The 25,820-nt window shown below is 52.6% G+C and overlaps 2 protein-coding genes across 7 annotated transcripts in view; both read right to left on the bottom strand.

The window, feature by feature from the left end:
- Positions 1–2,400, bottom strand: part of ADGRB2 (adhesion G protein-coupled receptor B2) — a 95,740-nt gene extending 93,340 nt beyond the window's left edge. For both annotated transcript variants that reach the window (XM_080567139.1, XM_080567135.1), the window contains exon 1: positions 2,261–2,400. The gene's annotated coding sequence lies outside the window, so the exon portion shown is untranslated. The remainder of the gene's footprint in view (positions 1–2,260) is intronic.
- PTP4A2 (protein tyrosine phosphatase 4A2) lies at positions 1,136–25,642 on the bottom strand. 5 transcript variants are annotated; one of them, XM_080567159.1, is made up of 7 exons: positions 25,525–25,642; positions 25,085–25,158; positions 13,152–13,809; positions 11,467–11,559; positions 6,886–7,016; positions 4,758–4,832; positions 1,136–3,639 (listed from the first exon to the last, which is right to left on the bottom strand). In XM_080567159.1, exons 3-7 carry the CDS (start codon positions 13,245–13,247, stop codon positions 3,531–3,533), a joined length of 504 nt encoding a protein of 167 aa, XP_080423285.1. In that variant the 5' UTR covers positions 13,248–13,809; positions 25,085–25,158; positions 25,525–25,642; the 3' UTR covers positions 1,136–3,530. The 5 variants fall into 5 exon arrangements, with proteins under 5 accessions (XP_080423285.1, XP_080423284.1, XP_080423283.1 ...); XM_080567158.1 differs by lacking the exon at positions 25,525–25,642 and adding an exon at positions 25,429–25,479; XM_080567157.1 differs by lacking the exons at positions 25,085–25,158; positions 25,525–25,642 and adding an exon at positions 23,804–23,986.
- Between the last annotated feature and the right edge of the window lie 178 nt (positions 25,643–25,820).

Below are 25,820 nucleotides of genomic sequence, written 5' to 3'. Positions count from 1 at the left end.
TAACTAAAAGAATTGTGCTTCTGTAATAGCGTATAGCCACGACTCCTGCAGTTCCTTTACCAACACAGGTACCCCACTCTGCTTATTCCTAGTTGCCCCAGAAGCACCATCTGAAGTCACATAAATACGCATGCGACAGAGTTACCTCCAGTTAGAGGAAGTATTACTACCTGAGCTTGCCTAGATGTGAGTGAAAAGAACTACCTAGAGAAATAACTCACTCATACAGGAATATCTCAATTCCAATGAAGCATGTCATTTCTTTTCATACTGACTAGCCTTTGGTTAACATGCCGTTTTACTTCTGTGCACAGTAACCAAAAGGGTAAAAACCTTCAACCAAGAGCTTGGTGTTAAAAAAAACAAAACAAACCTACACAAAGACATCCTCACAGAAAGAGGAGATGAAAGCTGACAGTTACTGCTTTCAGTCTTATGGCCAAAGTGGTTTATTATCTCACTGCCAAGAGGGACCGAAAATTTGTTCTCGTACACTAATGGGAAAATCTGATAAATATTAGAAACACGATGCCAATTTGCAAGTAACTTATTTCTTTCATGGCAGCAAAGCAAAGCTGATCGGATTGTTATCTGTGAAGCCCAGAAAATAGCACCTTAGTGTCACTTAAAGAAATTATGCACATCAGCTCAGTGGCGTTCCACTACCAAAGAGGGGAACTGACTGGGATCCAGGACTCCAGAAACTCGCTCATTGTTACCCCAGAACAATAACCCAATTCAAACTCTGCCAGGTGACACGGTGTCTAGTCTTGTCCGGGGCACAAGAGTACGTTTGTACAAATCTTTGCCTGTTCTCAGGAACACTAGCAGGAATTATTTTCTTTATATATATTTTTATATATATATATATATATTTGAAAAAAGGTACGTTTACATGTTTTCATGTTTTTAAACAGTGGTTGTTGTCTGCAGCATTGCTCTGTTCTCAGAAGTGGAACAGTGTTTCCCAGTAGTTACGAAGCCCCCCAACCAGTTCAGACCATGTAGCATTGAATGACGCCTAGGGATACACGGGGCACGGACAAACTTGTCCAAAGGCCTTTACAGATGAGACCAAAGAAAAACATTTAGCATTAATGACCTGCAATAAATTCATTAAGAGCCAGAGGGAAGAGACATTTTACTGCAAGAACTTTATTGCACTACGTTCAAGTGCTGAACCAAATATCGTGCCTACTGGACATTGGTCACAATTACGTTCCCCCGTTTGTGTCTACGCTGCATGACAGCCTGCACTTTTCAGTATTTTTTCCTCAATTAAGGCTGCAGAGTCACGGTATATAATTAGTACATTATAAATCAAGAGTAAAACTAGGGGGAAGAATGCAAAGTTATACATACAGCATGTAAAATATATATATATTTTAACTGATCTTCAGAAGGGCTTGGGGTTGTTTTTAATCCAGCTCCACACCTTCCCCTGCAATCAAACTTCTGTCAAATTGGCTTAATCTACCAGTATTTCACTTTACTAAGAACACCGATTTTAATTTGCAAAAACAGTTAGAGCATTAGCTTCTAGTTTGTGAGGGGAAAGTAAAAGCCAGAATTGGATACATTCAGCGTCATCTACCTTCCCCATGGACTCAAACATTACCAGATACGTTATTTCCCTAATGTAGGCATTGACATCACAAACACTTTCTCGTCTCTTATCTATTAAAGAAATCAGAAACGTTACACATCTTAAAAGGAGGAAGGAACTTAGTACAACAGCACAACTTGAGTCAGGTGCAGACTGAGTGTTGTGGAGTGCAGTTTTCTAGCCACGGACCTCAGAAGAGGTCTGTCGGCACATCTGTAAAATGAGGGGCTTGACGAGTACCATTATTCTTTGCTTAAATTTATAAAACCCCTCCCAGGAATAGAATTCTAGAAGCCCATTACTTGTTTTCTGAAAGTGTTGATGCAGTTAAGCTGCGAATTAAAACGAGAACTCTAGAACAGGAAGAAATCCCGTGAAGGCAGTTCGTTTAGCCAGCAGCTGAGGTATTGGTAAAAGACGGGTACCAGTCTACACCCACTACAGGCACAGACAAACAAAAGCCTTTGGTGCTCCACAGCAAAGTGTCACAGGAGAGTATGACCCCAGCCCTGTATTCAAAGCCTTTAGTTGCTGGATATTACAACGTCAACTCGAAAGCATGAGGTGGCTACAGGGGCAGGGCACGAAGTTAAGGTCTGTTTGGTACAACTAGCCTGGCTGAAACTGCTTCGTAGAGGCTGTAAAATGACTTGCCTTGATTAATTCACAGACATCATCAATGGCCTTACAGAGAACATGGTGCCAAGTCCACACTCCAAAATCAGCGTGTTTACGGTCTGCCAATGGTAAATGCATGATAGGCATGTTGGTGTGTAACTAGAGATTCTCCCTCCAAAAGAGCCTAATAAAAAAATAACAAGGCAATCAGTGGTTAAACTGAACTGTACATGAGGGCTAGTCTGGGAAAAGACCCACACTAGGCATTTCTTCGTGGACAGCATTTCTGTGTGCATACTATCTTTACACCTCATATACAACACAAATAAGACCCTCCCCCCAAATCCTGATTTACTGTGTTCAGAAAGGCAGAGAATCTGGACAGCAGCAAAAAGCCTTTTCTTCTTCCTTATGACAGGTAAGTTGATCTCAGTTCCTTGTCTGACTTGCCCCTTGCTCACCTAGGACACTTTTGAACGCCAGTCTTCTGCCAGGATAGATTTTCTATCTAACAACAGAAAGACAATTAACATTTCAGCCAAATTCTTTGGAGAAATAAGATTTAGACACACACACAAAATCACACGCACATGCACACACACAAACACGCGCACAGAGTTAAAATCACTGTCTCCCACCAATCCGGAAAGGCCTTTATAAAGGAGATTCACCAAAGATATCAGACAACGAGTCTTCTGTTAAAGCCCACCAGGAAGTTTCTCACACCTGCAGAGTCTGAACACCATGTAGACATACAACACAAACATCACCAAATCTCTAGGACGCCCAGGCTGGGCTTAAGGCTGTCAGACTGCTCCCATACAGCAACAGAGGCTTCTCCTCCTGTCTGTCTGCCAGCTCTCAGCAAGGTTTAAAAAAAGGCAACTCTATTTAAAAGAGTCCTATTGGAATTAATGCGTCAGGCCCTAATCGTGGGGTACTTTCCTCAAATCAAGAAAATAGTTTCTGCACAAGCCAATGCTCTGCTGGTTTTCCTTAGACATAAAATTTACTTTATTTCTTTTCTTAAAAAGTTAAAAATACAGAAGGTTCAGAAACTGATTTTCTTTTCTCCTTGCAGATGTTCAAACTGCAGCTTAAGGAGAAAACAATCCTTCACTGAAATGTTTCTCTTAATTTTTTTTTATTTTTATTTTTTTCCAATCATCACCACCATTAGGACAGAGGTTGAGGAGCACTGACTCCACCACTAATTTGATGACGTAGTTTGATTCCAGATTCACATTTCCAGGTGCCAAGAGTCCAGAAAACAGCCATGCTAACTTCTGCCTTCGTTTGAGATTTTCTATTGAACACAGCAGTGACCGTTGGCATCTCTGAAGCGTAATCGCATCTTAGGTCGGTATTTCTCAAGGTAAAGCAGCTGTTTGGAATTGAAAGCTCCCCTCCTTTTCCTAAAACAAACAGAATGAAGGCTAATATCAATGGAAAACGTACTGCTTCAATCACCATATATATTCTAATGCAGATTAGTCCCCGTTCCAAAGCTTTTCTGTATCCATAAAACAATATTTTGGCATCCATTGACACTTTGAGGAAAGAAACTAGACCAGCACATGCAGCTCGTTACCTACGTGCCAACATTGAAATCAAAATCCCATTAGCAAATTTCAGCATATTTTCTTGGATTGGGAGAGTTTATTTCTAGCACCAGCAGCAGTCACTGAACACCGCAAGGTCACCCTTCCCTTGCAGACGCACGTGCTACTTGTACTAGCTAAGTAAGACCATGACAGTCAGTTAGAAATATATAAGAGGTGCTCAGAAAAGAACTTCTCAATGTGAAAGGTACTGTAGCTAGGAACATAAAAAGCAATTTAAAAAAAAAAAGGAAAAGTTCAGAAAAATCTGTTGACATCAATATAGTTTACAAAGATAACTGGAGACCCTGGGAATCCATAAGAGGATGAATTGCTTTTTTGACAAAGCTCATTCAACATCAATCTTACCTGCTGGGCTTCATTTCAAGCTCTGATGTTGTTGCTAAACCAACAGGGCTCTGCATTCTCATCCTTTACCAGTTTTGCTATTTTCCAGACAAGGTGGCTGCTGACATTTCCTGAGTGGATAATGCACTCATGCGCAACGCCTGTAGGAGTGCTGATGCTCACCTACTTGCTGGAGAAATCGAGCTGCTTGGGGGCCCAAACTCACTAGATTTATTTTTTTTGAGTGAGGAGCAATTAGACAATGTCCAACTCCAGCCGCAATTTTTACAGCCCTAGCCTAGGCTGCCTCCCCCTCCATAAGCTTTGGGTCTTAGTCTAATGGCTTAATATGTAAGCCCAGATTTAAAAAAAAGGAGGAGGGATATCATTTCTTAATCCTCATCTTGACACAGAGAAAAAGGGCACACACCCCCAGCATTAACATCAAAGTCATGTTCCATATTGTCAGGATATAACGACTAGAAAACAAGTGAAAAAGTCTAACGAACCTTTATGAAGATGCATGCTGTTCAAATACAACATAAAGCGAGAATTTATTTTGAGAATGAAGAAGCTTAACTTACTGCCTTATAAACTGAACTGCATCTTCGTACTTCATTCCACATTCAATGAGAGCAAGTGCAACCAGGACAGGAGCCCTAAAGGAAAAATCAATATTTAAGGAAGATCTGGAGAAACTATAGATTGAATCCTTCAAAATGCATCAAATTAATCTATAAACAAACAGCTTAAGTATTTCCTCTTTAAATGTTATCTACAGAAGGCCATTTGCCTGCTGAGTATCTAATGCAAAATTTCTTTTAGCAGGCAGCTCTGTTTCCAGTGGACACACACACACACACAAATAGCGTTCCTTAGTGTTTGGGGGCACGAAGCAATAGTTCTAGATGTTTATGCTTTCTCATCACACTATAACCTAATTTTCTACTTTGGTAAAAGCAGTCTGTAACATCACCTGGATGTATTTTGCTTCTTACGGCACTAGGTTTAGCTGTACATGAGACAGATCTATGAACAGATGACTTTTACAGATAAATCTTATTTATTACATGCTGCTCTTGGAGCTGGGCATTCCAGTGGCAGTGCAGTACAGCTTTCTACTTCGGGGTCTTCATTTAGGAGATCAGTTCAGAGCACAGAGCTGGCTTTTCCAGCAAGCCGAGATCGCAGTACACATCGGCTTTCTCCTGGATTGGTGTTCACCCTGCTGAACACGTACAGCTGCAACAGGCACCTCTGGTGGCAGAGCAGTAAAGGACTGAACAGGTGCTAGCAGTTGGACAACTTGTACTCATAGCTAAACACAAATACAGTGCAGGAGAAACAACTCACTATCACTGCCACGCTGCACCTGCACAAACAGAAGAATTCACTTTCCAAGGGGAACAGTCTGAAATCTCAGAAGTCGTTTTGAAAAAAAAATCTCTACTATAGTTGAGTTTTAGTGCCCCACTACAGGCACACAGTTTTCCAGATTAAAGCTAAATCTGTAAAGCTCTCCCTTTTCCCTCTGCCACAAACAGTCTGACAGCAACAGCAAAAAGGTAATTGTGTAAGGAACAGATACACCACACGAGGCTGCAATATATACAGAAGATTGGAAGCTTCTGGTACAGTTTGGCCTGGCATTATGCAAAAAAAAAAAAAAAGGCAGTTTAATATCACTTGTTACACGTGGTCGCCTTCCTAAAGGTGTTCCTCAGCTAAAAATAGAGCAGAAATGGACAAAGAAATCATGTTAATTGCCTTGGGTTTTACCTGGCTGGCTCTTGTCTCTTTAAACATTCGCCATTTTTCTCCGTACCTTTTCATTTCCCCTATCTCTTCCTCTCCAGAGGAGGAAATTTAAGAACTTGAAGCACTCCAACTCTGTTCGTACTTGACTTTCTTTAATCCACCTTTCTTGCCTACTCATTCAGATCCTTAAATATTAACAGTCCCATGGCTATTGTGAGAATACTAACAGTTAGGCTCCATTTTGTCCTAGTTTTAGGACAAACAACACTTAGGGATTACACGTGGGAATACGAAGGTTGCATTTAGCTTTCTGAGCAGCACTTTTTATTTCACCTTGAAAGGAAGTTCTTCCCACAGAAGGAAGTTACTTTACGAGTAGTGAGAAGGAGAGAAACACATGTCTGCATGCGAGCAAGAAATAAAAGCCTAACACTTCTCTAAAACTGAGGTGAAGCCACTTTAGAGTAAGAAAGTCAACAGTTGAACCAGTTTTTCTAAATTTTTTATTTACCACGATTAATACTGTAGAGTTGAAAACAGGAGGAAATTTTAAAAAACCATACAGCCTTAGAAATGGTACTATGCATGCATATTGCATTTGTCAAAAAGCGTAAGAGACCTAGCAGAAGAGACCTCGTTTTAGCAGAAAAACAAACACTTCCAAACTAGTAACGCCTCTAATTGCCTGTGTGTCGTACATGATTGAGAGAAGTGTCCTGAACAATCACTCCACATTTTTCCTCTGATCCTAGATCAGGCTTATGAAATTACTGAAGATTTTTAAGCTGCAATAAATCTCTTTTGCTTAATGACACAATCGTGATGATGATGCTTTAAAGCACTACTTGGGACAAAACACAGATACTGGCATTTACCTAACAGCTTCTGTGAGCTACCTCCCAAATGCATCGACTAACCGAGCCCAGCAGAAAACCCGGGGAGCAGAGCACTAACCTTCCCAACCCTGCAACACAGTGAACAGCGACACAGCATCCAGGCTCTTCACGGAATTTGGTTTTCAACAGGTTTAGCCAGTCGTCAACTATCTGATTCGGGGGTGGTGCTCCATCATCAAACGGCCAGTCCTTTGAAGGAAAAAAAAGATATCAGCTATAGATGTTCCTGAAGCACATGCACACAATCACATTTCAATCCGTAGGCAACAGCAAGGTAACCATAACCGGGAGGGGGCAACATGAATGTTTACAGAATATTTTCCTGATCCCTTTTGTGGGTATTTTTCTAGTTAGAAGTTTGCAAGTCAGTATCATAATGCAACACTGAATTTTTAACAACCATTGTATTAGGCTTTTCAATAAAATTTAAATAGAACTTGACAATAACTTCCTTGTAGAATCGTTTTTTTTAATAGCTGCCCTTGAAATCTCATTTTACCAAAAAAGTGCAAAAATCAATGGACATTTCAAATAAATATTTGACAGATGAGAACTCTGTAAACTTCTGCCTGTGATTGTGTCAACCTTTTAAAATACTATTTGTACTGCGGAGATGGTACTCCATAACAATTCAAATTAAACAGCCTGCACAGCTCTCAGTGCATCCAGTGAGCAGCAAGACTTAGCATTACCTGGGTATTCTCAAGCCAAAAAAAACCCCACACCATATTTAAAAGCAAAAAAGAAGAGTGCTTAGGCAGTGGCAAAGTCCACAAAGCAGCATTTAAAGTTTCATTTCTGTCCGTAAAAGGGGTTGCCAATATTTAAGCTATCTAGGCTACCTTTAATGTCATCAAAATGGCTGGAAACCAAAATTACGTGTGAGAAGCTTCCCATTTTCTCGAGGTCACGGCTCCCTCCTGGAACCTGTGCTGAGAGGGGTACTACATGTCCTGTATTTCGAGCACAACAGCACATTTCACAACCTCAGACACGGGGAGTGCTGTAACAGGAGCACTACGAGATGCGGGGGGAAGTCCTACTTCATGGTTATTTAGCGCTTTTCACTAGCGGACTGCAAAGCGATTTCACAAAAGAGACTGATAACCAGAGTTTGGCGTTCTTCAAAAACCTCGCAAAATGGAAGGGACACTGCTTGGAAGGGAACCCTCCTTTTCCTTCGCTGGCTAGAATCGAGTTTTTCCAAGCAGTATCTTGAGAACAGGTTAACGTCAAGCAATATTCTCTGAATCCTGCAAGAACGTGCGAAAACTGACCAAGCGCAAGGGAAGGCTCAGAAAACGCCAGACCTTTCACCTGGATCTGCACCTACTGCTACCCCGCTGCTTCCCGACCAGCAAGTAGAGCTGAGCACAGAGGATCGCAGCCCTGCAGATGTGCAACCGTTAAAAAGCTGCAAGGGGCACATCTGTCAGAACTGCAAAACCAGAAATCTTCAAGTTAGTGAAATCCCTCTACATGTGATTAATTCGGAAAGACAAAGCCTGAAAGCGTGCGGCACTCCTTTTTAAAGGAAGTAGGAAACTAAAAATACCTGGGACAGCACAGCAAGCTGAAAGGCTATACAACAACACCATAAGGTAAATCTTGTTCTTTCCAATAAAAGGCTTTTACAAGATTTTCCACTCAATCACACTCTGCTAGCAGTATTATTTTAGGCCTCGTGTCATGCGCTGTCCCAGGGAGAAACGCCCGGGCAGTGGAGAGAAGAGGCTTTACCTGCTGCAAGATGCTTTCTTCTGAACCCGACCTGCAGAGAACAGGATTTACATTTCAATTCTGCATCTTACTTTTGGGTTAGGTTAAAATCCCTTCCTGCAGACCACACGCAGTATGTGACTGCATTACTTTTGTTTGCGTGTCAGTCCTCACGTCCGCACGAGACACGTGCTGCCGAGAGTTAATTAATGACCACCCTCGTTTCTCGGGAGAGCATCACCTCCCAGTACTGGTACACCACCGGCATGACAGCGGCGCTGATGGGACACTGCCCGGAGCGGGGAACAAGAGTAATTCTGGACTAGAGGAGTAATAGCAACCAAGTTTTGCAGGTCTGTGTTTTCCTCCTCCCCTAATTACGAGTTCTGCCAGCAACACCTCCGAGCACCCATCGGACAGCAGAGGAAACAAGTTGCTGGGCTCCCCGACCAAAGCAGCCATTAACAGCCAGGACGATGCGCTGAGTTTGCACCAACAGAAAGCGCAGCGCTTCCGTGCCACCCTGCAGGAGCTGGGGAGGACGACAGGCAGTGAAGGCAGCTCTGATGTACCCTTTATCTGGAGCAGCCTTGCTCAGCAGAGCGGCGCCGGGTTTGTCAGCCAGCAACGTCCGCAGGACCGGCGGCGCAGAGCGGGGCTGACCCGGGGCAGCACCAGGGCTGTGAAGCCACAGAGTTCCCTTTTCTTCGAAGCCCAGGTGCGGCAGAACTGCCGGCACCTGCACAGGATGAGACCGCGGCCACCAGCGCGGGACCGTCCCACCTTTGATACCAGGGCCCGTGGCGAGGCAGAAGCAGCAGCCGGCAGCGGAGGCACGGCTCTACCGGGGCGCTCCCGACAGCACGGAATGGAAAGAAATCCAGAACCACAAAACGTGTCTTAGATCCTTACCGCGAACAAAACTATTGCAGCCCTCCTTGATTGCTAGCCAGTGCAAAAAAAAAAAGCAGGAAAAACACTTTTTCTGATGTACCATTTTCACACTACAAGGCCTCGCACATGAACGTAGCTGTAGGAACAGCACAGAAACCCCCAGAACCTAAATCCATCCCTGCCCGGCTCTGGGACTTAATCTCTGTTGATAAACACGCCTGCAGTAGTACTACGCCGGGCACGGAGCAGCTCGCTCTCCCGTTTCTCACTCTGCCATCTGCCAAGGCATCCATCTGCGCGCTGTGCCCCGCGTGCCAGCGCTCGGCACCACACCGCGGCACGGGAGCGGGCTGTGCTGAAACGCTCTCGTTTTCTGGGGTCTCACTACGCTTCTGACCTCGGCGGTTTTAAAACAGACGCCAAGCTCCGTCAGGCTGCGTTTTTAAACCTTTGTTATTTTTACAGGCAAGTACTAGCTTTAAACAAATGGGGGATTTTTTCAGCCAGCTGGTAGCTCAGCGCCGCTTCCGAACAGCGGCGGGGCTCAGTTTGGAAAAATCACGCATTAACGGGGAGGAAAAGCTACGGTCGTGTCAGTAACTGGTTAACTGATCCCCCACAGCCAAACACTGCTGCGACACAGTCAGTTACGAAGACAAGATCACGACTGGGACCATCGGGATCAGCAATGCCATCCGCGGAGCTGGACATGGGGAAACTGCCCTTTGGTCTCCGAGCAGGAACTCGGGTCCCTGCTCTGCCGCGGGACCTGACATCCCCCAAGCCCCAGCTTAAAGCAGGGCTCCGAGGGCTTACACGCCACAGGTTTGTCCTTCCAGTCTCCGGTAAGCTGACAAGCCTCACGGCTAGAGGATTCGCAGCGTGCCTAAGCCCAAGAGAGCTCCAGAAGGAACAAAAATGCTATTCCAGCACGCGGCCGGAGGGGCCTGGAAGCCCTGGAATGACCGAGTTTTCCACCACCACGGAGGCACACGTGGCTGCCTGGAACCAGAGTAAATGCTTACCAGGGCCAGGAGCCAAGAAACCTGCCTGACCTGTACGTGGAATTTCACGGATACGCCAGAGTACGAGCTTTTCTCCTAATGGAAAACTGAAGGTTTTCCTCCAACTGAGCCATTAAAAAACCAAAAGCCAACAGCCACCACCCAGCACACACAACAAGCAGCACCAACACAAGACCGACTACCTGCAAGGAGGCGGCGAGATGCAATTTCTGGCCTCACAACAGAGCGTTACTCACCCCAGTAAAATAAACTGATTCTAACACACTGCAATAATTCAGAAGCATTGCCTGGAAAAATACTGCCTGCAAGGTTAATTCAAACACACACCTACTAAAAAATAAAAAAATAATAATAAATGCTCAGAACACCCAGCAGTAGCAGCCAATGCGGGCAGTCGCTGTGCAGGAACAGGAGCAGCAGCAGAGGATTTCCTTCCACCTGCCCAGCAGGGAAGCACCAGCACTGTGCTCCCAGCCACCGACCCCACGGAAGTGCCCACGGAAACCTGGGTCTTACACAAAAGCAGCGACCCAGCAACGTGTCACTGGGGGCTCAGCAGGCAGCAGCTTCTGAGCGTGAGAAGGGAGCTTTATCTCCATCCTGAGAAGGTCAAATGTAAAGGCAACAAGTGCTGTGTGGAGAGGGAAGGACTGAGCAGGGTTGTGTGAAACACAAGGCTGAACGGAACAAAGTTCTGTGAATTCTCTTTGGATTAGCATCAACCTAATCACTAAAACGCATCCTGAGTATCTCAACAAATCCAGAAACCCAGGAGCAGACATTTCTACTCCAACTAAAGCACTCGGGCTGTAGAAATTCATCAGCAGGCACATTTCACAGAAGCACAGTGAATTTCTCAAGACCAGCTTTGTCTGATGCGGGGGATCACACAGTTTTTGGCCAGTCCGAAACAGTCATAAGCTCTTCCCAAAGCACGAAGCTATCCCCAGCTCTCGTGGACAAGCAATTCTCATTTATAGACAGTGGTAAAGACAACTCACTAGAACCTGGATTCCTTCTTTTTCGATAGGAGCTTGATCGTAAGTGGCATCACAAACTCGCACCAAGGTTGTCACTCCGTACTTCTTGAGCTCCTTTAAGAAGAAAGAAAACATGTGAGCACACCGGCAGGAGGAGAAATTCAAGAACTTTCTCACCAGCTGCAAAAGTAAAGATTTCACACCACGCCAGAGGTACGACCTGCACGGCTCCCAGGTGACTGCACGACGAAGGAGCAAGGGCCAGCTGTGAAAGGAGCGTTTATGACCTGCGTTAGGATAAGGGCTACAAGCGACAGGAATAAACATGAAACACCCCCGAATTATTCCTCCCTGGGGAAACGCCAGGGCGGAAAAAAATGCATATGTACGAGCAAAATTAGAATAGCTGCTTATACTCTCCATGCAGCTTCTTTTTCTCTTTAAATAGAAGCCTGGAACTGGTTGCTGCAGCCAGTGTTGACATTTTGAGGCAGGGAGGAACAGAACACACACCACCATACTCTAGCTTCCTTGTAATGCGCTATAAGTAGCACATTGTGCTAGATAAATAATCAGAAGATCAAACAAAAGCTGTTCCAGTTCACTTTGAAGGTTGATAGAGCGAGCAGAATTTCCTCTCGTGTTTGGACTGAGTCAATATGACTTTTCACAATTAGCAGTATCTATTCCAGACTCAAGCCTCCTAATAAAGGAAGACAATCCACAGTCTGAAAAAACAGAGACTAAAAAATGTGGCTTTCAGAACAAATTAACCACTAATGTATGAGCGGACTCACGGTGGAGAGCGGGCTGCTAAGTGATGGAAGTCTGCTGCAGTCAGACAGCAGTATCAGATGACAGGATCTCTTGGGAATGAAAAGGGCCTACGCAGGCAAGATAAAAGTCCTCTGGATACAAAGGGCACAAAGATACAGCGGGTTTGGAGCAAACTGGAGTGCAGAAATACACTGTACTGCTATTTCGGTGGCAGACAGTGTATGTGTAGTAGATGACACTATTTGTTATTTTTTCAGGTCAAATGACTATTAAGTTTTGCTGTCTTTAAGACCTTATTGTGTCAGTGACGCTCTGTTCCACCGTCCGTCGTAACGGACTCTTCCCACAGTCAGACCCAGGCAGCTGCCAGGTGCTTCAGGTGCCAGCGTTCATCCCTGAGAAAGGACAGCTCTGGGGGCAGCGGGGCAGCCCGGGAAAATAGCCCGCGAACTAAACATCAGCATAAGCACTGCGCTTAATCCTACTTTAAGGGACGAGGAAGTTCAGAAATCAGTTACAATTCCATTCATTGCTACTTTAAAAGCCAAAAGATGAGCAATATATTAGAAGCACCGTATTATTTAATGAAAAATTATGTTTAGAGCACAGAACACGCAGCCCTTCAGAAGCCACGACAAGAACGATGGCAAGGGCGCAGGGCTGCATTCTGAAATGGCAGCTCACCCAGTCCCTCTTACTTAAAGAAGTGCAAGATTCGGAAAAAAAAGTAATCAGAGAATTCTCACACTGTCAAGAGAACGTCAACAACGTATTTAAGAAATATATTAAAGAAAAAAATGCCTTGTTTCAGGTAGCACGTAACACAGTCCAAGCTTTGTGACCCACAGGTGTGAATAATTCTACAGGAACGATGAGCACACGAGGAACCCAGAAGGGAAGAAGGACGGTATTTCATCTGCCTGCCTTACCTCGATGAACTTGCTGAGGGTTGCGTTGGTTGGGTTGTGAGTGATCAGGAAACGCATGTTCTCGTAGGTAATTTCCACGGGGGCTGGACGGTTCATAATGGCAAACAAAATGCGTGAGGGGCAAAAAAAAAAAAAAAATCAATAACCTTGGAAACGTTTCACAGCAGAAAACATTAAAAAGACCACTAAAATGGCTGGGATTGATCAGAGCTTGCTTCGACGTGTTTGTTCCTTAGAGACTTCGCTTCTAGAAAAGCAGGTTTGCTTCAGAATCCACTTGAATTCAACTTCGGCCTCAGTTGCTGCAGGTGGTATCCTTCAGACTCCACGAATTCTGACTACATGCAAGACTAGGCAGCCTGTTCTACATTTAGGCACTGGTGAGGCAAAAAGGTAAGGGCAGGTTTTCTCTCCACTTTGTTTTCTTGACGCTTAGTTTTGCTAGAGTCAGTAAAAGGAATATGCTTCCAATGGGCAGAAGATATCCCATATATTTGTGTTCGCTGTGTCTGGAATCTTCAAGGCAAAGTAATTATGGCACGTGAAACCCCCCGCTCTCGGCTCACTTGTCAGCCAGGATGCTGTGCTGGGCCTGGCAGAAGTCTGCCCTCACGCTCAGAATCGCCATAAATGTGCGACGTATATTCCAACAGAACACCTGCAAAGAAGAAAACACCACGTAAGAGGAACTCCTGCTTCTCATTCCAGAACCACCAGCTATTAACGATCCTGAAGCTTTAAACTATTAGCAGCGGTATGAGCTTTTGAAATGAGTCGGTACCAACTGCGTCATTTCTTTCAGCGTAGCACGAAGCAGCTTCTCCTTTCCTCCCGTGGAGGATTCCGATCACCTCAGATTTTAGGCTTTGCTCAACGCTGCACGAAGAGCCCCGAAATGACGAGCAGGTCAGGAGAAGCCTCCGTGCAGCTGCCGCCTGTAAGCATCCGAGGGGAAGCAGCAGGCTAACCCTACACAAACAAACTGCACCATTGATTCAAGCTCCTACCATTCAGGACGATTTATGAAAACAGCCATGACTAAAACTGCCCAGAACAACACGCTGCCAGTGACTAACGCCTCCAACGAGCGAGGTCATAAAGAGCAGGAGGTAAACAGGATGCTAATTACACCAAAATTAACATTTTTTTTTAAGTCACTATGTTCAGAGCGAGCAGGATAATGGAAAACCGACAACTCCCAAGCCCAACAGAAACGAGCGTTCACCTCGAGGCAGCCCGCAGCCCATCAGGACAAGCAGAGAGCGAAGGCGCCGTCGCGGAGGCAGGGCCGGCGGCTGTGAGCGCTGCCCCAGCCCGGACCCCAGCTCCCGGGGCCGTGGCACTCGCAGGCAGCTCGCTTTCCGTCCCAGCTCTCCGCCTCGCACCAGGTTTCGAGGACCCACTCCCAAGTTAACGAACCACTTGCGAGTCAAAGCTCTCCGTTCGACGAGAGGGAGGACTGCCTGCCTTTCCGAAGCGTTGCTTGGACCAGACGGGACACGGCCGCGTCCAACGCACAAACCCGAAGCTGCCGCCGCAGCCTCGAGAGCCCCAGCCCCGAGCTCCCCCCAGCATGTCGGGCACAGCCGTGCCTCCCGGCACCGCAGGCTGTGGCCACAACGCGATGGCTTCGTTTTCTGAACAGCAGGAGCACTACGAGCAGAAAGAGGAGGGCATTTGCACTGCTGGTAGCCCAGAAGCGTCACCAGCACTGTGCCACCGAGCTGCCAGCAGCAGCAGGGAGGCATCCTCCAGGAATCGGTCGGTTCCAGAGCAAGCCGGCGGTCACTGCGCTGCCGTAACTTTTAGTTACCCGCAGACTTATCTCCGTTTGCAGCGTTAAGGCAGCGGCAACAGCTCCCAATCCTAGCAGAGGATTCCAAACACAGCCTGTTTAGCAACAGCAAGAGCTGATGGGACTGCTGAGAGAGGACGGAGCTAACCTGAACTAACCCTAAGGGGGAGGTTTAAGGCTGAAATACTCGGTAAGCAACCAGGCTTTTGCTGCTGCAGGTGAAACCAGGCTTTGCTCAGCTGTTTTTAAGCAGCGTGCTCAAAGCCGAGCTCGTTGGGAAGACGCCGGCGAAGCTTTCAGGTACCGCGACGTCGGCACGGCAGGCCGAGATTTCGCTCAGACACCACGGCTCCGTCCCCCACCTCCTGCCAGCTCACAGGACGAGCCCTCCTAGGCCTGCTGAAATTCCCGAGCGCGCAGCAGCAGGGCAGTGATGTGTCACGTCTTCAAGGGGGTCAGAAGGCAACGAGCTTCGTTACCTCCTCGCAGGTACAGAGCGGCTTCAGGCGCACCAAATTTTCATCTGCAGAGGAGGGAACCAGCTTTGCTGGGCGGGGAAACCACCAAATGGCGAAATCTGTTTTGGAACAGCGTATTGCCAGAGCAGACCCTTAAGCGGAAAGAACTAAGGTGTGTAAAAAGCATAAAGCCAGAGACCCACTGCAGACACTTTGCTTTTTTAAAGAAAAAGTTTTCAAGCAGCTGAGTAAAATCCAAACTAGCCCAGGAGTCACAAACCTGTGACTTGAACAGAAAGGGCAATGTGGCACACTGCAGCGAATACAATTAGGGAAACGCACGCCTGGAAATTCACACCCCAAACCTGTGGTGCGCTCAACGTTTTAATGAGACCCTCGCTTTAAAATAGTCAAATTAAGTAGCACAAAATTACCTTTTTCACTGACACGAAGTCAAAAATCACCCAAAGAACAGCAATTATTTCCTTCAAGAACAGCTTTCAATGCCAAAAAAATACATTAATTGGATTGCCAGAGGCAAGAACAGCGATGTTTCCAATAACCTCCCCCAACCTTAAAGCAGTTCTCACCGAGTGACTCGAATACAGATTGCAGAAACGGATCCTGGAATAGTTTATCAGCACAGCGACTGCGGGATTAAGGTCTCCCCCCAGATGGAGGAGTCCCACCTAAGCCCGCAATATTCAGGTCCTTTCGCTCGTCAGTTCTTGCACGTTTGTCACAACTTCCTCACCTGCACTCCTGAACCCCACGTGTGCTACAAAGCGCCGCGCTCTGCGATGGCTGTGACACACCGAGCACACAACCACCACAGTTACAGCAGCCACACGCGTCCCACACCTGTAAAACTACGCCAGAAAACACTTTTTTTTCCCACAGAAACCCTGGGATGGGGGTTTCCCCAGATTTAAACATAGGCTCAAGCCACCTGACGCATCCTGAAGGCTTACACCAGAGGAGCAGTCCCAAAACCAAGTTTTTAGGACCTCGCAAGGTGATTTAAACCAAAACCAGTCATCAGCACATCTTGGCGTAGGAGATCAGAGCTTGGAGCCGGGTACCAGCGGCTTACGGCGTTACAGAGCACACCGCCCCGGGGGGAACAGCGACTGTGCCATATTTAAACAAATCCTTTACACATTTTTCTCTTCGGCAGCAATAACGGGGTCGGAGGAGCCTCCTCCGGCGCCACCCGAGCCGTGAGCCGCATCAAATCAGGTCATCACTGTTACACTTCTCCTCCCTCGAGCAGATCAGAGGGAATTTCAGCCCAATTACTTGAAAGATGTTTTTTATAAACTATTTACCGAGCCATTAAGGCAGGACGCGGGGAGCTGACAGGTTCCAGCACACGAAGCGCGGCGCAGGGCATCACCAGCTCGAGCCCTGCGCTCCGATCTGCGACTGCTCCTGGCTGACCTTGACCAAGCTGCTTCCAGGAGCTTGACTCATCTGCCGAGCAGGAACGACACCACCTTACCTTCCCCGGAGGCATGTTACTAGAGCATTTAATTACCTAATAGCTCAGGAGTGATTAAAAATGTAAAGCGCTGTATTTAAGTCTGAAAAACGATTTCCAGAAGGATAAGAAGTTTATGTAGCGCCCAATCCTATTCTTAACACAGCCCGGTTGCTGACACAGACATCCCTTCCTCCTGTGACTTCGACTGCACACGTTAGCTCAAGTTCAGTGAGAAAAACCGGGCTTCTAACTGGGAGAGAACCCTGTTGTCTGAAACTTCTCAGCTCCCCAGGTAAACACCTGCAAAGTTCTCCCTCCCGGTGTCAGCAAGCGAGTCGGCACGCCGAAATCCCAGGAGGGCTGCGCGCCATCAGGGCGATGACGACCAACAGCAGCGACGGCGGCACAGCATAAGCAAGAAATGGGTTTTCGGCCAGTTAGCCCTCTTCCTACCCTCGGAAAGCGAGGCGGAGCAGGGCGCAACCCACTTTCTGTGGCTGGTCTGAGGCAGGGAGCAGACATCTCACACGTCCACGCGGTGAACGGGGTGCGAGAGCTCCGCCAGGAACCAGAGCAGGGGAACAGGGGCAGCAGCGGCAGCGACTCCTGCAGCTGAGAGGAGCTGGAAATGCCTGGCAGTTAGTTCCTGATGTCGTTTAACTTAATTATCAGGGAATAATCATCAATCGAGATGCCCATCTCCCCAGCCAGGCTCAGCGGGCTGTGACAGTCCCTGCACCTACAGCCGTGACTCATTTCAGTTCCACCACGAGCTGCGGGGGACGCCTGACGAAGCCTAATGGGGCCAATCTGAGAAGAACGTCCCCAAATCCTACGAATATCCCTAACGCGTAAGCGAGGGGCAGGCCTATCCGTCACCCCCGTCTGTTTATTTAGGCTGGCTAGCTAATTCAGAGAGAAGAGCTGAATGAATTCCTGACTTGACAGAAATCTCACTCGAGACTGCCTCAAGGAGAAAACCAGCCCAGCAGCGCGCTGGCTCCTGAATTAGACGCTTCAGCAGGGCTCTTCCCTTCTGTACCGGAGCTGTGCAAGCTCGGGGGCACGGATCTGATGACAAAAAAAAAAGTATTAACAAGGGACAAGGGAGTTCCCGGTCCCACCACCTCCCAAGCACGCGGCCAGAAGGGCTTCCTGAGCTGCGCGGCGACAGCTCAACAGCCCGCAACAGCTGCGGCCTGCCCGGATTGCAAAACACAGATACCTTTGGAAAGGTCACCCGGATCACCTTTCAAAATAAGCCGGAGCACAGGATGCGGAGCAAAGCCTGCTAATTTGTTGGTCGGCGTTAGAAGAATACTTCGGTGTTTGGAGGCCGGTATTTTGAAAGTGCCTCCGCTCGTTTTGCCCCCTAAGTGGGAATTCACGTTGAACACTAATGACATTAGGTAACGAGCTGCTGATTTTTTTTTTTTTTCCTTTTCCTCTTCAATAAAACCTCATTCCTGTGGTTTGCGTTCGCACACGTGAAATGAGCACCACGCTGCGCTGCCGGTGCAAAACCTGACGGTGAAAATTTCCACTCCGCTAGGGCGCTGCGGCCCTGCTTTTCCTGACGCCCGCTACGCGCTGTGCATTTCACTTCCTCTTCCTGCATCGCCCCTCCGAGCGACCCGCCTTGCGCCCATACCCCACCGGAAAGGTCCTGGAGACCCAGCCCTGAAGGAAGGGCTTCAGCGCGAGCCCCAAAAGCAGTCGGCCCGAACGCAGCGCAGACCCCGTCGCTAGGAACCGCGACCACCTTTTGCAAAGCACCAGCTCCCCTCGCACGCAGAGGAAAGAAACTCCGGAGCTAGCGTTCTTGGAAAAAAGTTCTTGAACGCGCTCCGAAGGAAGCCTGCTCGGGACGACACGTGCCTCGGGAGGGGTGAGGTCAGAAATCTTTCTGTTCCACCCTCTCCACCCCCGCGGCGGAGCTCCCTCCCCGCACGCTGACAAGTTCTGCCGGTGACTCATGCGTTTCCTTTTGCGCTACCCCGGTCGCTCCGTCCCGGGCCGTAAAACCGACAGCAGCAGATACAAATCTGCCTCTGCGAGATTGAAAAAAAAAAAAAAAAAGTCCAGATTAAAAAAAAAAAATCTCAATTTGCAAGCGACGCATCAGGAAGCAGTAAGAACGGTCGGATGGGCCGTGCGAGACTCAGCAAGAGCCAGAACTCGGGCACCACACACGAAACGTTTCTCCCTCAGCCTGGGTGAGGTCCAACCACTGTCTCCAACGCAGGCACCAGCGCACGGAGAAGACCATCCTGGCGAGCTCGGCGGCGAAGCGATCAGGCAGAGTCCCCGGGCCCTTCGGACAGGGCCGGCACGCGTGCGTTGCGCTGCGGAGTTTTCCTCCCCTGTGAGACAGAACCTGCTTCGCCGCTTAGCACGGCTGGTCTGACACTCGGGAGTTTTTTTGAACGCTTTCCCCACCCACCACCTGGTTAAAAAAATCCTTCAGAAGACACATTTGAATATTACTTGCATACCCAAAAAGTTTGAAGTTAGCAGAAGCGTTTGAAGTGTAAACCAAATCCCGCCCCCCCCCCAAGAAAGAGGGATCCAAGCTCACTATTATCCTCTTCAAACCAAAAAATCGCATTTAACTTCGAATACCTAAAGTCAAAAGCAACTTTTAGCCAACACCTCACGGTTACTGACTCTAAACTAGTTCCTGAACATCAGCAGGGTGAGCTGAGCTGCGGCAACTGCTGGCTTTTGGAAACGCATCGCCAGGTCACCGGCCTCCCCAGCGGTTCGGAGGAAACATTCTCACACTTTAGGATCAAGTATCCAAAGAAAAAAAAAAACATTAACAAGTCAAGCAGGACTTGAAAGCGATTTCCAACCGCACAGCAACAGGGATGTTATTCTGTGAAGCCGCGGAGCCGAATTACTTGCATCTTACTCATCTCACTTTGAATTTGCCATCTACCTCTGCTGGAAAAATGACTTCGTGGAGAGTTGGCTCCTCGTCCACGCTCCTGTGGCAGTTATAGCCAGCCTCGCAAATGAAACCGAAGCTTGCTGATAGATGGCACTGCACGTCCTCAACGTCACAACTGTGAAGATCCACGGTGCGTTATTTCGAGCAGAGCCAGGCTCCCAGCGTGGGTCACCAGGAAGAATTTAACTTGTTAGCACAAAGAAGAGAAACAAGGGGGAGCAAAGATACCTGCAACAGCGCCCTGAGGAGAGACAGCAGCCCGGCGCTCGAGGTTAGAAGAGAAGAAGGGATCGAGAGATTTCAGGCTCCTTTCGCCCTTCACAATTAGCAAAAAGAGCCACGAGGTGAACCTGAAGGCAGCAGCCCCTCTGAGGGTACTCTGTTCTCGGGATATCCGCCTCCGATACCGGCCTGGCCTCGCGCTGCGATTCACGTGTGTCAGAGCGCAATTTCCAGCCCAGATTCTCAGCCTTTAGGTCTCTTTTTCCAACGTTTACTCAGAGCTGTTTTAAATCCCAGCTCTTTACCAGGCAAACACGCGGCCGGACTAGCCCGAGTCCAACAGGCACCGCAGAGTTCCCTCTGCCAGCGCCCCCGTACATCACCCACGGGTCTCCTCCGAAGACACCGCCACGACACACCCCGCACCGCTTCCAAAGCGTCCCCGCTCGCCCCGCGGCGCCTCAAGAGCCGTGTTTGCAGCCGGGGACTCTCCTCCTCGAGCCAAGGACGGCAACGTGCCCTCGCAGGCGGCCGGCGCGGCCCGGCTCTGGCAGGACGAGGCAGCGGAGGCCGCCCGGCCGTTCCCCAGCGCGGCTCCGGCACGGGGCAAAGTCCGGCGGCAGGAGCGAGGCAGCCGGCTGCGGCCGCAGGGCAGCCCCGCGGTGTCCCCGTGCCAAGGGACGGAGGCAGAACCCGCCTTTCCCAGGGGCGTAGGCAACAACCTCCCAGCCAGACCCCGCCAGCAGCCCCGGCCGCGCACCCCTACGAACGCGGGAGCCGCCTCCCCGTAGCTCCAGCTCCCGGCGACCTTTCCCTTCCAGCAGCTGAGTTCACCGGCTCGAAGTATTTCTACACGCTGAGTCATAAGAAGATAGAGTTTTTAGGCTGCTGCTGGCGGTGGGTTTATCTTTTTTTTTTTTTTTCCCTCCTTTAAATACTGACTGCAGTTCTGAGTCAGAACCCGGCCGCTTGGTTCGGGGAGCTCTGCGGCCGCTTTCCCTTTATACGGCCGCCGTTAGGAGCCAACTTTCCGCCTCACTCCTCCTCACGCCGAGAGCAACCAGCACGCAGCTGCCCCGAGAGAAAAAGCAGGCCGTGACCCAGCCTCGCCGGGAGCCTTCCCCACGAGGGCACGGGGGCTGCCGCTGCGGCACCGACACCCCCGGACCTGCGGCCCCCCGCTGCTGGGCTTCCTCGCCCCCCCCCCCCCCGCGGGGCGAACCCCAGCCGTACCCAGCACGGACACCGCTCCCCGCCTCGGCCCTTCGCTCCCGGCACCCTCGGCCCCCGTCAGCTCCCGCCATCGGCCCTCTCTCCGGCTCCACAACCCTGCCCCCCGCTCACGCCCCAGGAAACCCACCGCCTCCCGGACCCCCCTTCCTTCCCAGCTCCACCCCCGGCTGGAAGAGGTCCCCCCCAGCCCGGCTCAGGCCTTCTCCCCCCCCGGACTCCTCAGCGAAACCCCTTCCCCTTCGCAGGCCGCCCCCGGGGCGGACACGAGGCAGGCTCCCTGCCGCACAGCCGGCCCCGCCGGCCCCCCACCTCCTCTCCAACTCCTTTCCCATCCCCGCACACCCACAAACAAGACCCCCCCTCACCTCTGAGACCTCCAGGCACCCCCCCCCCGTGCCCGGTACAAGCCCCCATGCGCCCCCGCCGGCCCTCTCCCCATCTCCCCCCCCACTGCAGGCCGCAAACGCCTCCTGAGCACCCCGAGCCCGGGTACGAGGCACAGCCGCTGCCCCAAACCGCCCCGTGGGGCCCCCTCACCCCAACCCCACAGGGAAGGGGAGCCCCCCCCCGGTCCCGTAACCGCCGGTATCCCCAAGAACCAGCCCGGGGGGGGAGGCTTGTGCCCAGGGGGTCCCCAAACCGGCCCCGTCCCGCAGATGTGGGGTGACCCCCGGCCCCCAGGCCGCACCCCTCCCAAACCCCCAGGGCGGGGGGGGGACCCAAACCCACCTCCTCCTGGGGGGGCCGGCAAGTAGGAAAACCCCACGGAGCCCCCCCCAGGGCCGGGACCCCCCCCAGCCCCTCAGGGCACCGGGGACCCCCCCCTCCCAACAGAGCCCCCCCGGAACCCAACGGCCCCCCAGGCCCCGTACGGGCTCCCGGCCCCCCCCCCCGGCCCCGCAGCCCCCCCCAGGCCCATCCCCCCGGCCCGGAACCCCCCCCAAAAAGCCGAGGGGGGCAGCGCAGCCCCCCCCCCACCCCCCCCGGCCCAGGCCCGCCCCGGGGAGGGGGCTGCGGGGCCTCCCGCGGCCCCTCCTCACCCGTTGCCCCCCCGCCGCCGTCCCGTGTCCCCCCCCCCCCCGCCGCCGCGGGCCCCTCACCGCGGGCATTGAGCGGTCGGCGTTCTGCCGAGCGGGGCCGGCGCCTCCCACGCAGCGGGGCCGGGAGGGGGGCGGGAAGGGGCGCGGCGGGCGGGAGGGAAGGAGGGAGGGAGGCGGCGGGGCCGGGGCCGGGGCCGGGGCTGGGCTGGGGCCGCCGGGGCCCGGCCGCTGCTGCAGGGAGCCGGGAGCCCGCGCGCCGCCGGACGCTGCTGGAGCACAGGCCGCGCCCCCCCGCGCCGCGTGGTACGGCCCAGCCTCCCCGCCGCCTCCTCCTCCTCCTACCTCCCTTCCCCCTCCCCCCCGCGGGGCGTCCGTGGTACGGTCCGCCCGCCCCGGCTCTGCGCGCCGGGAGAGACCATCTGCAACCAGCGCGGGGGTGCTTCGGGAACGTGGGGTGTGAAGAGAGCAGCGCGGCGAGGAGCCGCTGAGCCCCGCCGCCGCTCAGCGGGCTGGAGGCAAGCAACCAAACGCGGAGCCCCCACCGGCGCTGTGGGGAGCCGCCACCGCCCTCCCGCCGCCATCACCGCAACGCCGACCCCTCCCCCCGCGCAGCGGGTGCGGTGGTACGGCCCACCCCGCCCCCTGGGCGCCGGCCCGGCCCGTCCCGGGCAGCCCTGAGGGGGGGGGGGTCGCTGGGCCCCGCCCCGCACCCCCGCCGCACTTGGACTCGCCCTCCGGCCCCACGTGCGCGCCGGCCCTTCCACGCCAGCAGCACCCCCCCCGCGCGGGGAGGCAGTGGTACGGCCCGCTCCCCCCCCCCCCGCTCCCCCCTGCCCGGTGGTTCGGCCCGCCCCGCCGTTCCCACGCCTTCCGCCTGGCGGGCGCGGCCGCTCCCATTGAGAAAAAAAGGGAAAAGGGGGAAAAAACCCAAAACTGCCTCAAAACGCGGAGCGGCCGGCACGAGAGCGCGGGGCGGGGGGGGGAGAACGGGACCCGGAGCTCCCCGGCCCGGCCACGTGGCGCTCGGGGGCTGAAGGAGGCGAGCTGGGCTGCAGTACCGAGCCGTACCAGGCCGTACCGGGCCGTACCGGCCCCCAGGCGGCCTCACCGGGCACGGCGCGGCTCCGGGCCCCGCTCCCCTCTCCCCGCGCTGCCCCCGGCTCTTGCCCCTTCCTCCCCGCCGGCCCCGTGCCCGCTGAGGGCAGCCCGGGGGGACCGAGGCGGAGCCGCCGCCGGGAGCCCAAAGCCGGGGGCTGCGGAGGGCGGCACCGCCCCGGCGGGGCTCTCCCCAGCGCCGTTCGGTTCCTCTCCGCACGAAGCTGCCCCGCGGGTGCAGCTGCCACCGGGCCGGGCCCCGCTAGAGGGCATCCGGACACCGCTCCGGGCTCCCGGCGCGGGGAAGCGCTCGGCCGGGGGCTGGGCTCGCCGAGCGCCCCGGGGCAGCGCCCGTTAACCCCGTAAGGAGTACCTTCATCGGGAGCCGCAGCCTACCGCCGCCTTCCCTGCCTGCCGAGACCAAATTACCGGAGCAGGGGCCGGGGGCAGGGCGGGCGGGCCGTCACCGCCGGCATCGCCGCTGCTCCGGCCGAGCGAGGGGGCTGGAACAAGGCGGCCTCTGTGTCCTCCGCGCCCGCAGGAAGCCCTCGGCGGGGCCCCTCGGCCCGGCGGGGCCGCTGACGCACACCATTTGCATAGCGCCCGGTGCCCCGGCCCACCGGGCCTCTTCCTGGGGAGCAGCGCAACAAAGGCGCTGCTCCGCCAGCTCCTGGCTGCACCCCGCCGTCCCTGCGGCAGGCCCACCTCCCGGTTTCGGCCAGAGGAAAGCTGTCGCTCCTCTGCCCATCGCCCTGCCCCATCCAGGAGGGCACCGCGTCCATTTTAACACCCTGCGACTCTTTTTCAGCGGCTGCTGGAGGCTCTGGCTGAGCTCAGGGCTGCGCTGCTCTCTCTGTGGGCTCCACAAGGTTGTAACAGACACATCTCTGCCCCTTTGCGCCCCAGCAGATCAAACAGTCCGAGGACAAAGGAAGTAGAAGTAGCTCAATTTACAGATGGGGAACTGACGGGTTAAGTGTCCAGTTCCACTCAAAAAGCCTGGAAAGAGTTGGAAACTGGTCCCAGATTTCCTAACTTCCAGACCAGGGCCCCATCGGGCAACCTTCCTCTAGAAATTAAACTCTAGGAAAGCCACGTGGATCTCTTTTTGCTGAAGTTATTGGAGGGATGGGTCCGTATCAAATGGCTGGTGGCAGCCTTCCCTCACAGCTGCACAAGCACAGCAGAGGGGCCGGCTGCAGCAAGGGGAAAGTTGCATGTGCACAGTATGACTGAGGCAGCAGGTGGAAACCCTGGGGCGAGGACAGCGTTTCCAAGAGCAGAGCTAGCACCGCCTGGCTCCAGGAAGGCGCCACAGCATTTACAAGTAACACAGCTGTAAGGACAGGACAGGCAAGGAAAGAGAATCTCAGTGAAACATACCCAAAATTACACTGAAGATTTACACCTGCGGTGAAAGAGACAGCACATGAATGAGGAAGGACCTGGCACAGAAGGCACACACTAGGCACGCGTGTCAGGGAGCCACGCAGCTCTGAAGCTGCCAACACCAGGAGCTCCCTTACAGAGCCAAGGCTTTACAGGCACCAGGAACGCCCAGCCACTGATGCCGAGTGATGGCTGTGCGCAGGTCCTGCTTAGAACCAGCACCCAGGAGGCGAGGGGGCAGCGCAGGGTCCAGGCGCGCCGTTACCTGCTGCCGACGGAGGCTGTTTGTCCACACACATCGACTCCAGCCCCACACGAGCGGCTGCTGCAAACTGGGCCCTGTCACGAGACACAGAAAGACCAAATGAGATTTGCGTCCTTAAGGGGATGAAGTACGCGTGGTTTCACCGGCCATAAAGGCCGTGGCTTTGGGCCATGAACGTAAAACCAAAACCGCGGTAACGGAACCCCGCACAGACACCCCCTGCATGGGGGCGGGCACCCTCACTGGGAAAACGATCAGGGCTGCTTCCCTGGGCCTCAGGCCCCCCCAGGGCCCCCTCAGAGGCCCCTCAGAGCCCCTCAGGGCACGGCCCCACCGCCTCGCACCTCAGCGCCGTCCCCGCGCGGGCAGCCAACTGCGCATGCGCGCAGCCGCTTCCCCCCCCCGGCGCCACAGCCTGTGCGCACGCGCGTTGAGGTCACCTGGGACAATTCTCGCGCCGCCCCAGGACTAATGTCGCGCCGCCAGCGCTGCGCGTGCGCAGTCGAAGCCGAGAGCGCCGCGCTCCCTTCCCCACACGCAGCTCTTTCCCCCCTCACGGCCCCGGCATTGCGCATGCGCGCGCTCCGCTCTTTCCCCGCCACCCTCTCTCTGCGCACGCGCGCCCCGTGAGGGGTGGTGCGGGGAGGGGGGAGGCGCGCCGCGAGGCCGGCGCCCTGCGCAGGCGCGGAGGCGCGCGGGGTGGTCGCGCGGGAGCTGGGGGGGGGTAACCGAGGGG

Source organism: Anser brachyrhynchus, assembly GCF_964034855.1.
Source record: "Anser brachyrhynchus genome assembly, chromosome: 24".
Taxonomy (NCBI): domain Eukaryota; kingdom Metazoa; phylum Chordata; class Aves; order Anseriformes; family Anatidae; genus Anser; species Anser brachyrhynchus.
This window is presented reverse-complemented; position numbering and strand designations above follow the sequence as displayed.